This window comes from Rhopalosiphum padi, chromosome 3 (assembly GCF_020882245.1).
Source record: "Rhopalosiphum padi isolate XX-2018 chromosome 3, ASM2088224v1, whole genome shotgun sequence".
NCBI lineage: Eukaryota > Metazoa > Arthropoda > Insecta > Hemiptera > Aphididae > Rhopalosiphum > Rhopalosiphum padi.
The window spans coordinates 16,986,610-17,006,097 of NC_083599.1; the positions used below are offsets into that span (position 1 = coordinate 16,986,610).

Below are 19,488 nucleotides of genomic sequence, written 5' to 3' on the forward strand. Positions count from 1 at the left end.
ATTGGTAACCGTCGTCCTTTGTCATCGTCTCCCCGCAGTGCGAGCACAGATCCGTTTCGAAATCGAAATACGCACGTTCCTCGTATAATATAAACTGACCTATGTACTATATTGTTATTGTATTGTCAAGCAAATGGCGATGTCGTTGGCCGTTTCCGGTTTTAATACCGCTACTCGAGCACGTAATCGAGATTTCACTTTAAGAATTTCTTTTGGGGTTTGAACCCCTACTCCTCCACCCTGCAAACGGGATTGTATAGAGGTTCTACCTATACCCAAACAGGTATTGTACCTTTTATGAAAAAGTAGGTGCGCTGTCCGAAGAGTATGTGCGCGTACCTGCCTACGTGTTATTATTCGAAAACGATCGATACGATTTTATATTATTATAAAATAAAATTCTGGTCTACGCGATTATCTGGATTTCAGAACGTTATGCGTCATTGTCATATCCGTCCATTTACCATTTAATCGTGTCTCATCGTCCTAATGTATATTTGAGTGTCAACCAAGTAGCCGAAAACACGTTTTTTATCTATCAATATTCGGCCGTAATGGATTTTTGATAACTCTCCCCGTCTGGATATCTAATTGTTGTTGGGCGCCTTAATTCTTCTCGCGTGCTCGGTTGGTAGTACTTGGTACGACGACTGCGGTCATTTGAGCGTCGATGTATGAAGCATGCACACCTAACATATTGTTCTCGGTGAAAATGTTTTACTTTTTAACATAGGAAAGTGTCATATTATCATTAATTTTTACTTATAAGAAAAAAAACTCTAGTTGTTAACCGACGTATATTTTGGTTTTTAACGATCGTACAATTTTCAAAAAACAGATCTGCTGCCATCAGATGAAATAAAAATACTACAAGTAGGTAAGTAGAAAAACAATGTATCAATATTTAGTTTTTATGTTTAAGCTCTAATTATAAAATTATTACATATAACCCTACAATAATATATTATTTTATTGTTTAATACATTATGAACACTCCCGACTAGAAAATATTTTAACTAGACAATTATAATAGCGATCTTAAAATCATCTAATATTTATCAACTCAAACTCATATATAATTTTAAAATTAATGAAAAAATCAATTATACAGTGATGAATATTATTTAATTTTAGGTTTACGGCATTTATTAATTTAACATTATAATTGTATACCAACGAAAACTTAAAAAAAAAAAATTCTTATACGAGGTTGTTCTTCAGTAAGTTTTATACTATTCTTATTTTAATTCTTCCAAATTTTCATTTTTTTTTTTTAACTTATAATAAATTAATAACACTTCGAAGTCTTGTCAATAAGTATGATAATTTTTTTTAATGAGATCAAGCTTTCAATTAATGATGACATCTCTTAGATATTTTTTAAGCCAAAATAAATAAATAATTTATTAATATAGGTACATAAGATTTCTTAGAGTGGCGGTTCTTGACATTTTCTGTGACGTGGGGGCTAATTAAACATACAAATATCACTTTTCCGTTGCTATATACTAAATACTAATATACCTTATATTTATAATTTAATTTTTATTAATAATAAATAATTAAATATATGATGACGTTTGTCTCATCGTACTCCTATGGTATATACCAAGGGTTACCAAATTGTGAGTTGCGGTTCTCGTCATAGTCTGATGAGGCTATGACTATGATAAGGCTGTCTTATTTAAAAAATCAAAATTTATCTATTATTAGTATTGTACATTTTAATTTATTGGTAAACATTTATAAAAATCTATCAAATTATATAAAATGTATTTATAAACATTTTGGCTCAAGGTATCAATGTATTTATTACTGTCATAACATATTTATGTTGGTCACGCTTGGTCGCTCTTCCAGTCTCCTTACTGGCGGATAACGGTGTAATATAATACAATAACATATTATACATTAATATTACTGTATATTGTCTGTAAACTGAATTTTAAAAATAATAACTACTTTAACACACAATAATAATTATTAATTAATAATAATAATTTTACTTTAAAAATTATTACATAAATTGGCTACCGATTACCGTAGATTTCCAAGTAATACATTTTAAATAAATGTAGTGCTTTGTCAAGATAATAATAAGGGTAATACCTATATTACAGGCATAATCATTATTCGTGGTGTGTTTTTCAAATGTGAAAAGATACGGCGGGCGCAATCGTGTTATACACAATATTATTATATTATCATTATGTATTGTAACTTGTAGGCACAACATTTCATTTGTGTTCGAATATTATTACTATTTACTAACAAAAAATAATACAAGATCATAACTTTTAACTTTTTTTCATTATTATTTATTTTTGATATGAGATTTAATAATGTTTGCCATGTACCTGAACACAAACTCCCATCCTCATGTTTAAGTGAATCAGAGTAGAAAAAATTCTAGTCGTCAATAAAGTAAGTGGTTACCATTGTCAAGAAGTAAAAACCGAAATTATGCCAGTGTATGAGTTCGTATTTCATTTAAATTGTATTAATGAATATACCTACTTTTAAGTGTAATTAATAATTATTATTTATTAGTCACTTTGAATATTAATCAAATTTTAGATAATATTTTTTAAAGAATAATACAGTAAAACCCCAATTATTCGTCAACTTCTATTATACGCCACCCACTCTTAAATAATAAATAAAATATTGCACGCCCGTATTATGGGTATACATTGACACATTGTACTTGAAAGATAAAAAAAACTTATCTAAGATCGGGATTCATATAACCAAATTAAAATGACTAATTTTATCAAATTATTTTCATTTATGATTTATCATCATATACACTAATATATATAATCTTAAAATTAATATCAATATAATGATTGTACATATAAAAATGAATGTTTTCTTTTAATCCATCTAATTCAATTATTCGTCACTCTCTTTGTTCCATTTAAGACGGTTAATCGAGGTTTTACTGTAATTAGTATTTTATAATTGAAATATTTTTAGATAATCTGAGTGTAGTCTTTACAGAATTTTCGTAATTTTCTTTTTAAATTAATAGCACAATACAGATATAAAAATGAATAAAGTTATAATAAACACCAAAAACATGTATTTTTTACGATCACTTTTTATAAAATTAAGTACGTTCACTAGAGAGTGTTAAATATTATATTGAGCATATTTAGATGGTATTTTAAAGTGTTTTTTATTTTATTTTCTCTAATTCTCTATAAATTTGGAGTAATCGTATAAAGATAAGCTAGGTACATAATAACATAGAATATTTTTAAATAAGTGCAAAAAAGTGATTGAGTGATTTTTAAAAATTATGTTAACAGTCATAGTTATACTCGAACTTCATTAAGAATCATTTTGAATCTGACGGTTTTCTATTGTTTTCAAATCATATATCACAACACACTAATACAATGACTATATTCTACACTAATATGATCGAAATGAAACGATTTGATCTATTGATCTACACTACATTTTGTATCATGTCCGAATTTTTTATTAAACACCCATTTTTAAATAATAAATATTATAAAATAATTGTGTTTGAGAATATGTAATTTACTTCACTCATAACAGTCAGAATTGTTTAAATTAAGTACAAGAAATTTTTAAATTTAAAACAATTTTCATAATCATACTCTAGGATAATTGATATACCATTTGTCATTTTGTAACATAATAATTTTCTTCGCCAATGTATAATTATAATTGTACTAACCAAGAAAGCTAAATTTGATTAATTATCATCCAGTTAAACGAAATCAATGATATCATTTGATATTATAATATTGTTTAACTTCATTTAATTTTAACTGCAAATTATAGTATTCTTTTGATAGTAATTTTTATTATTTACGATAATCTTTGACATGGTATTTAGCTAAAAAAATGTAGTCATACTAGTGAGCAGTAATATTTAATTATATTACTTTGTATTTGCTGTGTAGTATTTAATAACGTAACGTCATCATAATAATAATATAATATGAACTTCGATGATATTAATTATTGTCGACTGACCACTAAAGAAACTTTGACTGAAAAACTATTTTAAGTTTAAACAATATTAAAATATATAAGTTTAAATAATTCTTAATTTTTTTATTATTATTATTATTATTGATCTGAATAACATCTGCCATTCGTATCTTACTTACAGTTATAATCTATTCATTACAATTTATTTACAATATATGTTTCTTTTAAAAAAATAATTAATGTTTCATTCTGGGTCTGATTAGTTATAGTTATAAATTTCTTAAAGCTTTAAATAATATGCTACATTCCATTATTATTAAAGATAATTTTAAAATATATTATGATAAATATAAGGCACTACTTATAATTTTAACAAATAATTTATTTTTACTTAAATCTATAATTAACCATATTTAGCAAATTTCATACTATAATTTAAAGTTGTTTAAATTTATTATTTTGATTTATACAGTTAATAAAAATGTTTAATTTTTTTTGAAAAAAAAAATCAATATAATTTATTTTCATAAATAATTAACTATTCATTTATCATTATTATAGTAAATATATACGTAAAATACGGTACAATAAATTTCAATAATAATAAAAATATTGTTTACTTGATTTAATGAATATGTTTAATACATAATAATATAATGATTATTTTTATAGAATAATACAATTCTCAAGCAACATGGCTGATGCGACAGGGCGAAGAAAACCATTTTGGAAACTTTTATTAGTTTCTATAATAATTACAATCATATTGGTACGTAAAAGTTTATACACTTATCATACCTTTTTTCAAAATTTAATATTATTTTTAAGGGGACTTGATACCGACAGTTTTTAAGGAGTTCAATACAGTCAATTTTTAAGTTTAGGCGTATTGTGTAAAATATACCTACTATATATATTCCGCATAATTGTCGTGTATATAGATATACAATCAGGGCCTAAAATTAGGGTATTTTGCTACTGCACACCAAAATATTTTTAAATAATAAACATACCTAGACCTAGTAGTGCACAATGCACATCATGTCACATATATAACTTCGTAGCATAATTATTGTTGGTACTTATTAATAATTAGTTATAAATTATTAGGGCACGGAGGTTTTTGCAATAATTGCAACTTTTTTCTACTTTTTTAATATATTGCTAAGTACGTTTTAAATGCGTTTCATGTAAGTACGAACTAAAATATAAAAGTTTAAAGTACAATTTTTTGTAAATTTTGGATTTTTATTGTAATTGTATTGAATTTACTCATTTATATACAACTATTTTAGTTATTTAGTCGACACTTAACCGTCATAACATCTATGTTATCTTATAAAATAAACATAATTTCAAGATTGTAGGTATTTGTGGAATATGACTATTTAACAATTATGCGTTATATTGTTACAATTTGTTCTTCAGCCACTTTTAATATAGAATACTGAATTATTCATATTTATATTTTTAGTAGAATTTTAGATAATAACAGAAAATTTAAAACATTTATTACAAAACGCAGTTATTTTTAATGCAATTTTTATAATATTTTAACTTTTAAGTGCAATTTTTGGTATTTTTTAGTCTAATACTGCAATCAAATCAATTTTACTAATTTTTAGTACTAAAAAATCCGTGCTCTACTAATTAATAATTTTCAATAATTAATATTGGATATTAATCAAATAAAAATTTATAAAATCCAAAAAAATACTGCACATTTAATATTAGCTACTGTGCATAGTATGTGCTACTGCACACAATTTTAGGCCCTGGATACAACAGCAGAACATCCTGCAACATGCACATATAATATGCCAATAACACGCTACACGGCTATACGAATACTATTTTTTTTATATGTATAGGTAAAATTAATAAGTATCAACCTTTTACGAATTGTATTAACTATTTTTTATAGATTAATAATTATCCCATAACATTTCTAAAAACTTATATTTTATAATTCATCGTGAAAATCACCTCAAAACGGTTTTCTTATATTTTTAAATATTTTTTTTTTAATCCAATGTATTATTAAAATTTTTAAATTTGAATACATTATACATTATATGTTTTTTAAATTGAAATTAATATGAAAATTTAATTTTTATTGATTTTTAAAATAACTTTTAAGTTATAAGTTATCCTGTACACATATTATAATAGTACATACTATGTTGGTTGTCATCTTACATACATAAAACTTAATTATTTGCTCAATTAATTTTAGATCAAATTACAATTTAAAATATTAAAGCAAACTAATTTTTACTATATTTAAAAATTTTACTTTATTTTTGTATAAAGACATAAAGTTTTTAATGTCAATGAGCTTGAAATATTTTGTTTATTTATTATATTATATACATTCAAATACCTATATCTTTTGAGAAAATCTTTTATAAGCTATATGCTTCAAATTTTTATACACTAAGCAACGAATCTATTTCAAATTTTTTTTTTAATATTGAACTGCAAGTATACTATAGATTCTAGATTATAAAACAATCCGATTACAAATGTCGACAGCAAAATGTTGTCATTATAGGTGTAAAATAACAATGACTGAAGTCTGCACGGTTGCAGTGTGTACAGTTACACATCATAATCTCTATACGCGAATAGTCTTTACGTCGATCAACCTATATTGGCAATATTATTATGGGTACATATTTTGAAATAGAATTTCCTGTAAATAAACAAGTGTCGGAACTATATTCGAAAACGTCGCACTAAAACGTGTGTTGTTCTATTGCAGGTGTTGGAATGCACATCGCACGCGGGTCCGATCAAGCGCGGTAAAGTGGACGACGACGCGGCAAACTGCTCGGAATCGCGGACGTGTACGAAATGCGCGGAGAGACCGTCGTGCAGCTGGTCGTTGAAACGGCAGACGTGCGTGAACATGACGCGGCGGCCTGAGCTGTTGATGGTGAACGTCCGCTCGCACTGTCCGCGGCTGACCGCCGTCGACACGTTCGTCTACAAAACGCAGCTGCCGTTCGCGTACAAGGTGAAGGTGTCCAACGACGTGAGCGGCTTCGTCAAGTACCTGGCCCGGACCAACGTCACGTGCTCGCTGGAGGGCGCCGCGCACAACGGCACCGTGGACGAGGACGCGGACACCATCGAGTGCGCGGCCATCAGCAACGACCATCTGCCGGCGGACGAGCAGCGGCTGATGGTCTACCACTACGGCGTGCAGTTCGACGGCGTGCCGTTGCGCATCGACGACGGCGCCAACAACTACTTCGCCGTGTACGACGCGCACTTTTGCCGCGCCGCCAACAAGACCGAGCGGTGCGTCGAGTGCTTTTGGGACGACCCGGCACCGCTGTACACGACGTCCTACTACAAACGGTGTTCGGCCGGTAACGCGTGCACCGGCCTGTTCGAGTACTACGATCGCCGGACGTCCGGCGCGCGAAACGAACACGCGGCCGCGGAAACGCGAGTGGACGGCGTATACGGACCGCCGGCGGGCGCTTGTCCGGACATGACAATCGCGTCCGTGGAACCACCGACGGCGCCGTGGTCGGGCGGCGCGACGCTGGTGATCACCGTCAAGAACCACGACTTGCTGGCCGAGTCGCGAAAGCCGACCGTCACGGTGGCCGGCCGCGATTGCATCTACCCGAAGACGGCCGACCGGGAGACCATCACGTGCACGGTCGGACCGCCGAAACCCGACGACTCGGCCGCCGGTCCGGTGCACGTGTCGTACGGGCCGCTGCGACTGACGTCCGCGCAGACCTTCCGGTTCGTCTACCCCGAGCCGACCGCGCTGAGCCCGACCTGCGGCCCCGTTTCCGGCGGCACGCTGTTGCGCATCGCCGGCCGCCACATGGACGCCGGAAGCACGGCCACCGTGTCCGTGGGCCCGGCCGACGTGCCGTGCGAGCTGGTCGCCAGGCACGAGGACCACCTGCTGTGCGTTACCGGACCCGCGGACGGGCCGGCCGCCGGAGCGGTCACCGTCGTGTTCGACAAGTCGCTGAAGCGGACCGTGCTGCAGGGCGCGGTCGAGTTCCGGTACGCGGGCGACCCGGTGCTGAGCGCCCGACAGCCGTTCACGGGCATCGCTTCGGGCGGCACGTACGTCGGTGTGCGCGGCCGCCATCTCGCGTGCGTCGGCAACGCCACGCTGTACGTGGACGACCCGGACGGCGTGCGGCACTACGCCGGGTGCGCGGTGCGCAACGACACGTTCATGGAGTGTCGGTCGCCCGCGCTCGACGCGCCCCGGCAGCCGTCAAACGCCACGGCCCCCGCCGTCCCGGTGCTGTTGAACTTTGGTTTCCGCGTGCACTTCGCCGGCCACACGATGGACCTGTCGCCGCAGCCCGACTTCCCGGGTTACCGGCTGTACGCCGACCCGGTGTTCGCCGACTTCGAGACCGACGGCCGCAACGTGACCATCAACGGCCGGCACATGGACCGCGGCTACCGGGCCAACGTCGACCTGGCCATCAGGTTGCGCAACGCCAAGGGCGCCGCGTGCGCCGTCGTCGACACGCAGCGGCGGCAAATCGTGTGCGTGCGACCACAGCCGCCGGCCGCGGACGACGACGACGACCTGCGCGAGCTGTACGTGACCGTCGGCCGCGAGTTCGTCCGCACCGTGAAGAGGAAGAAGAAGAAAGCAGGCGACGACGACGGCGGCCGTCCCGCGTCGATGGGCTTGTTCGGCGCGTTCATGCTGTTGGCCGGCATCTTCACCGGCGTGTGCTTCATGTCGTTGCTGGTGGGCATGGTCTACGCGGTGTGGTACAAGCAATGCGATATCCGCCGATACTTGTAGTCTGCTGCGTCGGCTTCCGTTACCTATCGATGCGACCGGCGGACGCGCTCCGACTTTTTATACTACAATACTATAACCAATTTATTATTATTATTCGATTAACGTTTTCGTTTTACGCCGCGTACGACGATGATATAATATTACTATAATAATCGTGTAACTATTTAAAGCGCCGTCGGTATACAGACCCGCACCACAATGGGGTCAATATCGATTTTACATAATATAGATTATGTGATCAAACGATAATTTATAACGATTCGACTAACTCGTGTTAGATTTAAGCGCTTATTATTAAAACAAATTAAAATAATTATATTTGACATAAACGTATATTCACTGCAAGATTGTAATAATTTTTACTTAAGTCGGTCTAACTATATTGATTAATAATTGAAATTAAACTTAATTTTACTAATGTTAATAGAATATAATCGAAAATACAACTAAACAATACTTTTTATTTGTCTATGATATTTACAATATATTTTAATCTATAAGACTGTAAAGATTAAAAGCAAGAAAATGTATACAATTGAAACTTTTAACCGCCCATCGATTATATTTATTTCTTACAGTTTTTTTTTTTTATTATTATTAGTGTTTAAGTACTTATAAATTTATAATATTATTTTAGCCATTAAGAAAATCATAGAATTAGTTGTATTTTAAGTGTTTTAAAGGAAATAATGGATTAAAATAGAACAATATTTTTCTAATATGAGGATTGCCGAGATGGCAAAAAAATAATTTTTGTTTAACAGTGTTTAGAATATTATCAAGTCGTTTGCTTATTGCAGTCTTTTTGATTTTATATTATTTTAAGACCAATATAGGCGACGACTAGTAACTAGAACTAAGAAACCAATATTGTTCTTAGATTTTTGACAGTGTATTGTATTTTTTTCAAAATAATAATAGTTTTTTTTTTTTTTAATATAGTAAGTTATTGTCATTTTTATGTAGTTGCGAGTAATACAAGTAATTGTTTTATTTCTAACAGTTTTGTTGTAATAATTTTGACGTTATATTTATTCTTATTGTTAGTTTAACTAATATAGTTTTTGAGTCGATTTTGGAAAGATATTAGTCATTATTAATGAGGCGAAAAGTATTTATTATTTTAAAAGTTTAAATATTTAATTTTGTTAAATGCTAATAATTTTGATCTGAAGTGAATTTTTTTTTTTTTGGAGGGGGGTGTTATCATCGATTGTAATTTTGTGTTCTAATATCGTGGAGAGATTGTGTCATGTTTTCATTTATCATAGATTCTATCAATTAGTGTTTTCTAATATTTGTTTTTAAAACAGCTAGATTATTTGTATTATCTAATATCCCTATAAATAACTAACGATTTTGATTTTGTCTTTCACACTACAATACACTATTTTCGATTGAAACATTATGAAATCTATTATGTCGGAATTTTGTGTCAGTAATGTACGATAGCAGGAACGGTTTCATAGAGCAATTATTGTTCCTTCGCTATAGGGCTCTAGCATGGTTCTGGGCATGTGGTTTAGGGCTATAAGTTCAAATTAGTTCAAGTGCACTTTTTAATTCAATCTCCGATGGTATAGGTATGTATTTTTTTTCAAAATTATCTACAAAGATAGAAACTGCGTTTTGAAGGAAAATAATTATGAATATTTTTCTTTGTATCAAAGAATAACCATTAATGTTGCATGATTTTATTTGTGTATAATAGAGTATGTTTTTGTGAATAATTTGTTAGATTAGAAAATGGGATTCTTTCAGACATATTATTATTTATTATTATATTAATATTATTTTTAATAATATATTTTAATGAGTTACAAATATGGTAGAAGGTTTTAATCTAATATTTGCATAAACATATTAGAATGTATCGTATTTAAATTGATATTCTCACTTCTCACTTCATTACTTTGTATATTATTAATTAATATGAAATCTTAATACGGGGAGTAAGTAAGAGAATTTTTCCTTTTTTATATATAAAAAAAATGTATATATAAATGTATTAATATAGGATATATATATTGAGGATAGATTCCTTTTGTAGAACTTGCGGTTTGATTATCTTAATTCTACAGTGTATTATAAATTATAATATCACATACATTATAAATAAACAAAATAGTTTGCATAGTGCATACAAAACTTATTATGCGTAAAATAGAAGAAATCTTAAAACATTCAATTTTTTTTTAAAAGAGATTCTCAAGTTGTTTATTTTTATTTATTTTTTACTCTTAGTGTGTCCTTAAATGTAAAATTCCGCGAAACTTTCATACTACGAAGTCTCGTGGACATCAAAAAAAGTTCACACTATACAGAGAAATTTGAATTATATATATTCGGTTCTAATATGTTATGGCTCCAATTGCTCCAAAAAAAATATTGTGTTAAATAGAAGTTCGTTGTGTGTAAGTTCTATGTATTATTATAACTTGTAATAATTTAGTTTCAGTTCAAAAACTTCTACAATATTTTATAACGATGATAAAATTTCATCATTGCCATTTTATATAAATGTACAAAATACTACAAATATAAAATTATAGACTAGAGTTATGAAATAATTATAAACATTTTTACAATATTTAAGTTTTAATAAATATATTAAACGACTATATGTTGTTTTAATAACATTTCATTACGTCTTGTCAACCATTGCTGTGTATATGTAATATCCTCACTAAAGCGGAATTGAGTAGTAAACCATTTGTGAGTATGTAGAGTGTGAAATTATACAGATTAGCAATTATCCAATAACGTTGACTCTAATATATTTTAGGCATAAAAGTGTGTATTTGTACATTTAATATTTTAAAATTTAACAATTTAATATTATTGATATACTTACTAAGATTATATTTTATACTAAATAAATGTGTTCCAAATATGAATAAAAATATTTGTGATATATCAACAATAATGAAGTGAATACCTAATAATCGTAAAACCGGAAATTGATAAAATTTTATTTGATAATACAATTTATTTATACATTTCCATTTCGCATAAAACTACTGTGGGTCTAAAGTTTATTTATTAAATATACGTGGACTAGTTCGCATTAAATATTTGTTTTTATATATTATGTTATGTTTCGCTATAATAATACTAATAGTAAATATTTATTATTCATAAAAAGCGTTTTATAAATAATAATATGATTTTTTCAAATTTTATAATATTTATGGTAAGTTTGACTTTACAATTGTATTTTAATAAAACCATTCAATTGTTTTTCAATAATTATGATTCATAAACTGAACTGTTAATTAAATAATTTTACGTCGATAAATTGTATTCTGAATTTAAAGTAAGTTTTGTGCATTTTCTATATTAATGAGGGCATTTATACTTTAATTGTTTTCTTTAATGCGATTAATTTATTGAACTACAGTGAATTCCGCTTAATGTGATCACTGGCTTTTTAGAATCAACCGTTTATTGGAAACGAAATTGAAAATCCCAAACCAGATCTTATATGACTTATGTTAAATTAACGTTTCACTAAAATCACAAAGTACCGGATAATTGAATCATTTTTAAGAACATTCTTATCGTGTTAATGGCATTTCAAACTTTCACTAAAAAGAAACAAGAATTGTTTTGAAAAAGTTAATTATATGAGCTATTCAAAAATATGTCGAAAATGATACTTTTCAGTTGTTCCAAAAGTTATAGGTACAATGTACATACATTATTATTTATTTAATTTTAAATAATTAAAAATCATGTGTATATTATATTAATTGAATATGGATTTTAATTTCAGGCTAATCGCTATATAATATGAAAAAGAAATTAGTAAATTCTCAAGTACAAACAAAAATAGATAGTTTCTTTACTTTTATTTTAAATTTTTAAATGCATTTTTTTTTTTTTTAATTTTTTTATTTATAATTTTAAACATATATATAAATATAATCTTATTAATAATAAAAATGTTTTATGGAATCAATCGGTTAATAGAATCAAAATGATCTGAACCAATGTGTTCACATTAAGCTATATTTTACATCATATCTCAATTATGTATTTACGAATAAAGTGTGTAATGTTTTATTTTTACAAAAGATCTATGAACATCATTAAATGTATCTTAAAAGCTGTGCTATTGTTGCTAAAATCACATTTATTTTGTTTAATTAAATTGGGTACCTAAAATTTAATTACTTTTTATTGTTTTTAAAAAATTATTCAGATTAATTTCTTTAATAAAAAATATTTTTTTTCAACCATGTCAACGCCATGTCCAGCAAATCATATTTATTATGTTGAATTTTTATATTATATCTAGTTCTAAAATCTAGAGTATAGCTATACGTATTCTGTAAATATAATATGTTTGATTATTTCTGAAACACCAAAGTTAGTTATATTTTTTCTTCTTCTTTATCCATTCAGTAAAATACGTGTGTTACCTATTTTTGGTATATTTAATATTACGTCATCTCTTATAATTTATATTACATGATGGTAATTTGAACCAAGAACCAAATATTTGTAGTATTTTTTATTCTCTTGATTTTTTTTATGATGATGGACATTTTCTTTAATCGTTTAATTTTTAATTTATTACTAATTAATTAATAGATGTAAATAATATTGTTTTATTTTTATTTTTATCTTCCACCAACATCTATCAAAGACCTTTACTTATTAACTTATTATCACAAATATATCAATAAAAATCAATTAAATATTTTTAAAAATTTAATTCAAGATTTTTGTGTACATTTAAAATTTAAATTTGGATAAAATTACATATTTTCACGATGACAATTATTTGTTTAAAATCGGGGAATTAACACTTTTGTGCATATTATGAACTTAACCATACGCAATGAAATTTTCAAAATATGTAAATTAATTTTAAGATAGTACTCATTTATACTATTCAGTGTAAAAAACACTGTTTTACAGTGTCTAAAATTCTAAAGTGATCTTGAAAATTGACTCAAACACTAATAACAATAACACAATATGGTACAGAAAATATTTATTATTAATAATACAATAAATGCAATTTCCAGCATAATCCAAATCAACCTACTATAATATACTAAAATTAATAAAATTAATATTACTCTAACAACAATATCAAACAACATAGAATGTATTTAGTAATGTGACTGCCCGTCTCTGTTCAGCATTGTTTTTCGTGTATAATAAATTCCTCATTGAATTCAAACTTAACACATCCATTAGTAATTACAGTATTACACTGACTCATATCTGACCTATCGCACAGTAGAACATTACCCAAGTGCCAACCTTCTGTCACAGATAAAGTTATCTTCAATGTTACAATGTATAGAATAATAAATGAAAATTATTGTAAATAATTATTTACTCGTAATAAGTCTATATCGCGCGAAATCGTTTTTCTGTATAATACGAGTATCGTTACTATATATGCAATAGCCATTTTCGGTAAACTGTCACAAGACGACTTTTGAAATATTTTGCGTACAAAATACTATGTATATACTAACATGTATCTTGTATCTAATCAGTATAATATAATAATAAATAAATAAATATAATATTCATTTTACAATAGGTATATATAGTTTTTATACACGGTAGCATACATTACCCTTCACGCATTCGGTCATTGTACACAATATCCGAGCAACAGGGCCGGATTTGACGGGGGGCTTTAGGGGCATTTGCCACGGGCAACAGATGTTTGGGGGCATCCGAATATTGAAATAATAATAAAAAAAAAAAATTAACTTTAAAAATTAAATATTGATTTATTAATAATGTAACAGTGTGAAGGTTAAATTTCAAAATTTTAATAAATAAAATATAATGAGATTAATATACTTATTTTAACTTCAAATTATGAAGGCTTAATAAAATTATTATAATATTGAGATCTTTAAACAAATTTTTAAATTTATGATCATGAACAGTGGTATATCAAACTAGAAATAAATACATTTTAGGTGAATAGACATAACGTGTAAGTTTGCACATTTTTAATTTTTTTCCTTAACTACTTAGATATTGGGTATTTTTAATTTTTTTTCTGTCAGGGGCATCAAAAAAAGATTGCCCCGGGCATCCGAGAGTCTAAATCCGGCCCTGCCGAGCAATGTGTTTTATTTGAAACGGTTCTCGAAATCAGTCATAAGTCATTAATGTTGCCTATATTAAACGCCTCAACTGTAGCCGGCGATTTACATTTCAACCGTGCACATACGCGGTAATCAATTATTTCTCGTTCGTCAATAATAATAATAATAATAATTATAGTTGTCTTTGACTGCGCAGGTATCGTTGCGCGCAGTCGCACACACTCGCGCGTCCGAACCGGCGAAAAACGGCACAGTCAATTGCGAGGAGTACGTGTCGTGCACGAAATGCGTGAACGAGACGCTGTGCAGCTGGTCGTTGGAACGTCAGAACTGCGCACACCCGGAAGAACTGTCGGAGAACCTGATGGTGCACGTGGAGGCGGACTGTCCGCAGTTCGCGGTGGCCAAGCAGCCGTGGGTGAAGGACGTGCCGTACAGTTACACGCTGACCGTGTCGAACGACAAGAAAGACTTCGTGGCGTTCCTCCGGCGGTCGACGATCACGTGCTCGCTGCACACGGTGAACGTGAGGGGCCGGGTCGACCAGAACGACATCAAGTGCGACGCCATCAAACGGACGCAGACCGACTTCGCGCAGCACAGGCAGACGATCTACTTCTACTACGTGAGGCTCAACAACAACACGCTGCGGCTGGACAACGAGGCGGACTATTACGTGCCGAACTACGACCGCGAGTGCGGCCCCAAGAGGGACGACAGCTGCGTGACGTGCACGTGGACCGCCGACGGGTACGTGAACCACTTCAAACGGTGTTCGAGCGCCAACCGGTGTACGGGCCTGTACCAGTTCAGCGACAGGCGGCACGCGCTGAAATTCACGGACGCGCCGGCCGCGGTGACCGCGATGGCGGGCCGGTGCGTCAACGCGACCGTCGCCTCGGCGGTGCCGGTCACCGCGCCGTGGACGGGCGGCACGGCGGTGCTGGTCACCGTCAAGAACCACCGGATACTGGCCGAGAAGAAGACGGTGACCGTGACCGTGGCCGGACGCTCTTGCGTCGACCCGCGGACGGTGGACAACGAGACGATCGCGTGCACCGTGGCGCGGCCGGCGGCCGGCGAAGCGCCCGCCGCGGACGGCCGGCCGACGGTGGGCCTGGTCGGCGTCGAGTACGGCCCGCGGCAGAGGTACGCGGTCGCGTCCCAGTTCCCGTTCAAGCTCGTCGAACCGCGGCTGACGGACGTGAGCCCGACCTGTGGCCCGCTGTCCGGCGGCACGACTTTGGACATCGGCGGCGAGCATCTGGACACCGGCAACGGCGTCAGCGTGACGATCGGCGGCAGTGCGGCGTGCGCGGTGACCGACCGGCGGTGGGACCGCATTTCGTGCGTGACCGGCGCCGGGGTCGTCATTAACGACACCGTCAACGTGGCGTTCGACAACGGAACCGCGATCAGACAAGTCGGCCGGAAGTATTTCGCGTACACCGCCGACCCGGTGCTGGACGCGGCGACGTCGCCGTTGGCCGGCATCGCTTCGGGCGGCACCGCGGTCCCGGTGCGCGGACGTCACTTCTCTTGCGCGCGCAACACCACGATGACGGTCCACGTGCGCAACGGCACCGTCCGCCGGACCGGCTGTCAGGTGTACAACGACACGTTCATGGTGTGCCGGTCGCCGACACTCTTACCGGACGACATCGTCCCGGCGGTACAACCGCAGCGACCGACCACCGCGGCGGCGGCGGCGGGTTGGTACGAATACATTGAACACGACGACGACGACGACGACACGGCCAATATACCGATCGGCGCGTTTCGGTGCGATTTCCGAGTGGTGTACAACGGCACCGCCGCCGGCGCCGCGTTTCTGTTGACCGCCGAGTATCGCGTGTACGCCGACCCGGTGCTGCGCGACTTCGAGACGGACGGCCACGCGATCACCGTCTTCGGCCGGAACCTGCAGGACTGGGCGGGCGACGTGGCCGTCGAGTTGCTGCGAGGAGACGACTCGCCGGCGGCCAATCCGTGCGACGTCACGTCCGCTGGCCGGCGACGGATTGTCTGCGTGCCGAGAAACTCGTCGATCGATTTGGACGCGGTGCGCGCGCTCAACATCACCGTCGGCTTGTCGTTCGGCCGCGTCGTCCACCGGAGGCCGCCGGTTCGTCCGGACGACGAGTACGTCTGGCAGCGGCCCTGGACCGACGGCCGTACCGCCGTCGCCGTTTTGGCGGCGTTGTCGTCGTTGCTGTGCGGCGGGTGCGTCGCGCTGCTGTGCCGCCGAAAGATCACGAACCGGTACACGCACAGCGTCACGCGCACGCCGCTCTTCGAACTGCATCCGCCGGCGGATCGGAACGACTCGATAATGATAATGTAGTAATCAGTTAGCGACGTCCGCTGCAGCACCAGCAGCATTGCACTATACTATACGTCCGCGTATGGTTGCGCACTAATAGTTTTTTTAAGATTTAAAGTCAAAAGCGGTTAATTTAAAAATAAATATTACCACGTCCGATATTATCTGTCGATTTCATCATTTTATCGCTCGACCGCATTCCTATAATATTTCATGTGTCTTATGTTTGACTTGCACACTCACACGATGTTATGTGTCCCTATATATATACGCCTATAGCATATATTCTATCAGTACGCCTTATACTCACGAATAGACAAATCACTAGGTGTAGTGAAAATTACAGTTTAGTTCAGAGTTCCGTGGAAATATTATTAAGACTCCTTAAAATGTATTACCAAAACAGTTACGACGTGTTATATACAAGGTGATTATTTTATCATAAAATACTCGTTATTTCAAAAAGTATTCGTGTTTTTGAAAACATTTTTTTAACAACTTGAAACTATGTAAACATGAATACTTTTTGAAATAATGAGTGTTTTATGATAAAAAAAATTATCCTGCATAACACTGTCGAGGCTATAGGAATCTTTTCCGAAAGGAACTTAAGTATTCAATGAATGAAAAATTAAAAAAGTTTAGTATTAAAAGAAAAATTACCATCAATTTACCATAGAAAACTCAAAAATGTATAACGGTCTAACTTTTTTGCAACGCTTTAAAACCTCAACCCATTTTTAGCTACGACAGATGTAAAATGCCAAGTAGGTATTTTAATATAGCAAATAAATCACAATAAATATGTTTTATTTTTTAACTATTTTATCAATTATTTGACTTGTTATTATTATTTTTATCCATATATATAATACAGCATGTAGGTATTTGCAATATAAACTGCAAATTTTAATCATTTTAAAAATAAAAATATTATTATTTTATTATTAGTAAGAATTGTATTTTTGTTACTGTTACTAAAACATATTTTAACATTTAAGTATTAAGTTATAATAAGGTAAGTTACATTTTTTTAAATCTTTATCATTCAATTTAAATATAACACGTTACACGTACATTATTGTGACTTACTACTCCTCAATGACGATAGGTACACTAAACAGTTTAACACATATCTACTGTACAGCAGAGCGGTTAACTCTCGCTTTTTTTTTTTTATCAAAATTATCAATATTTTACCAATTTTATTAACTAACCTAAGCATCCAATATAGTTGTAAGAAAATTCTTGAAAATTTAGTACAACGTTCCTTTAATTTTTTATTTACCAATTACAAAATGTCAAAAACATAGTTGCAATATTTTATATCAACATTTATTTCAATACTTTTATAGTTATGTTTACTATTTATACTTTCCCATCATTATTTTAATACAAAAAATAAATAAAATAACCGTCAAATTTTCACTAATATCAAGACCACAAATTTATTTAATTATAATTTTAAATACGTGGTATGATTTAATAATAATAAAGAAAAAATTACACATATTTTCAAAAATAAAAGAAAACATTTTAATCATACCAGTAAAATCCTTCTAACAAACAGTCCTAAATTTATAAAAATGGGTTTGAAACGTTTCTAAGTATGTTATAATGAGTCAAAAATGAAAATATAAAAGTTATAATTTCGTTTATTTATTATGTATGTATACTTTTTATAGTTTTATTCATTTTTATTAAAAAAAAAATACTTTTTTAATATTTTATACTAAAATAACGTAAATATTTCCTTTCGCTAAACACTTCCAATAATTAACTAAAGCAGGACTTTTTCACAATAACAAAAATTTTAAAAATTCCATGTTTTTATTATGACCTTTAGTATAACTTTATTCATTTTGTCCACTCAGTTTCCCATAATTCATTAATATCAGTTATTTTTAATAAAAATAATATTTTATAAGTATATAACTATAAATAATAAGTTTTTTCCATGTCCCAACTAAACAGTTTTATAAACGTTTAATAAAATCATATAAATATTATTACAAATGTCAAATTTACGCATTATCGCAACTTCTTAAAATATCAAATATCTATCAAAATAAAACATGTTGCACTAAACTTACCTTGGCCGTCATTTTAAAAGTTTAGTACAGTTACGTAAAATACAATTTAAGTGTTGCGTCATTCTAACCTAAACCTAATATTCACATCAAATTATATAATACATAATTCCTATTTTTGTTGTTTGCTATTCTGGGGTGCTGCGATATTGTATTTATAATTGTAAAATTTGATATAAAAATTTGTGATGTTGCAATACATTTATT

The 19,488-nt window shown here is 33.7% G+C and overlaps 2 protein-coding genes across 2 annotated transcripts; both read left to right on the forward strand.

Moving 5' to 3' along the window:
• Positions 1–42: 42 nt before the first annotated feature.
• On the forward strand, positions 43–9,350 carry LOC132926813 (plexin-B2-like). Its single transcript, XM_060991219.1, has 3 exons — positions 43–877; positions 4,645–4,741; positions 6,737–9,350. Exons 2-3 carry the CDS (start codon positions 4,667–4,669, stop codon positions 8,777–8,779), a joined length of 2,118 nt encoding a protein of 705 aa, XP_060847202.1. The 5' UTR covers positions 43–877; positions 4,645–4,666; the 3' UTR covers positions 8,780–9,350.
• A 2,463-nt stretch (positions 9,351–11,813) lies between these two features.
• On the forward strand, positions 11,814–18,138 carry LOC132927129 (plexin-A1-like). Its single transcript, XM_060991589.1, has 2 exons — positions 11,814–11,972; positions 15,065–18,138. Exons 1-2 carry the CDS (start codon positions 11,943–11,945, stop codon positions 17,210–17,212), a joined length of 2,178 nt encoding a protein of 725 aa, XP_060847572.1. The 5' UTR covers positions 11,814–11,942; the 3' UTR covers positions 17,213–18,138.
• Positions 18,139–19,488: the final 1,350 nt, after the last annotated feature.

Bases quoted from the DNA above. Each gene is read 5' to 3' on its own strand.
- LOC132926813 (XM_060991219.1), top strand. From the start codon at position 4,667: ATGGCTGATGCGACAGGGCGAAGAAAACCATTTTGGAAACTTTTATTA. The intron at 4,742-6,736 runs GTACGTAAAAGT...GTTCTATTGCAG, and splicing joins TAATAATTACAATCATATTG to GTGTTGGAATGCACATCGCA.
- LOC132927129 (XM_060991589.1), top strand. From the start codon at position 11,943: ATGATTTTTTCAAATTTTATAATATTTATG. The intron at 11,973-15,064 runs GTAAGTTTGACT...TTGACTGCGCAG, and splicing joins CAAATTTTATAATATTTATG to GTATCGTTGCGCGCAGTCGC.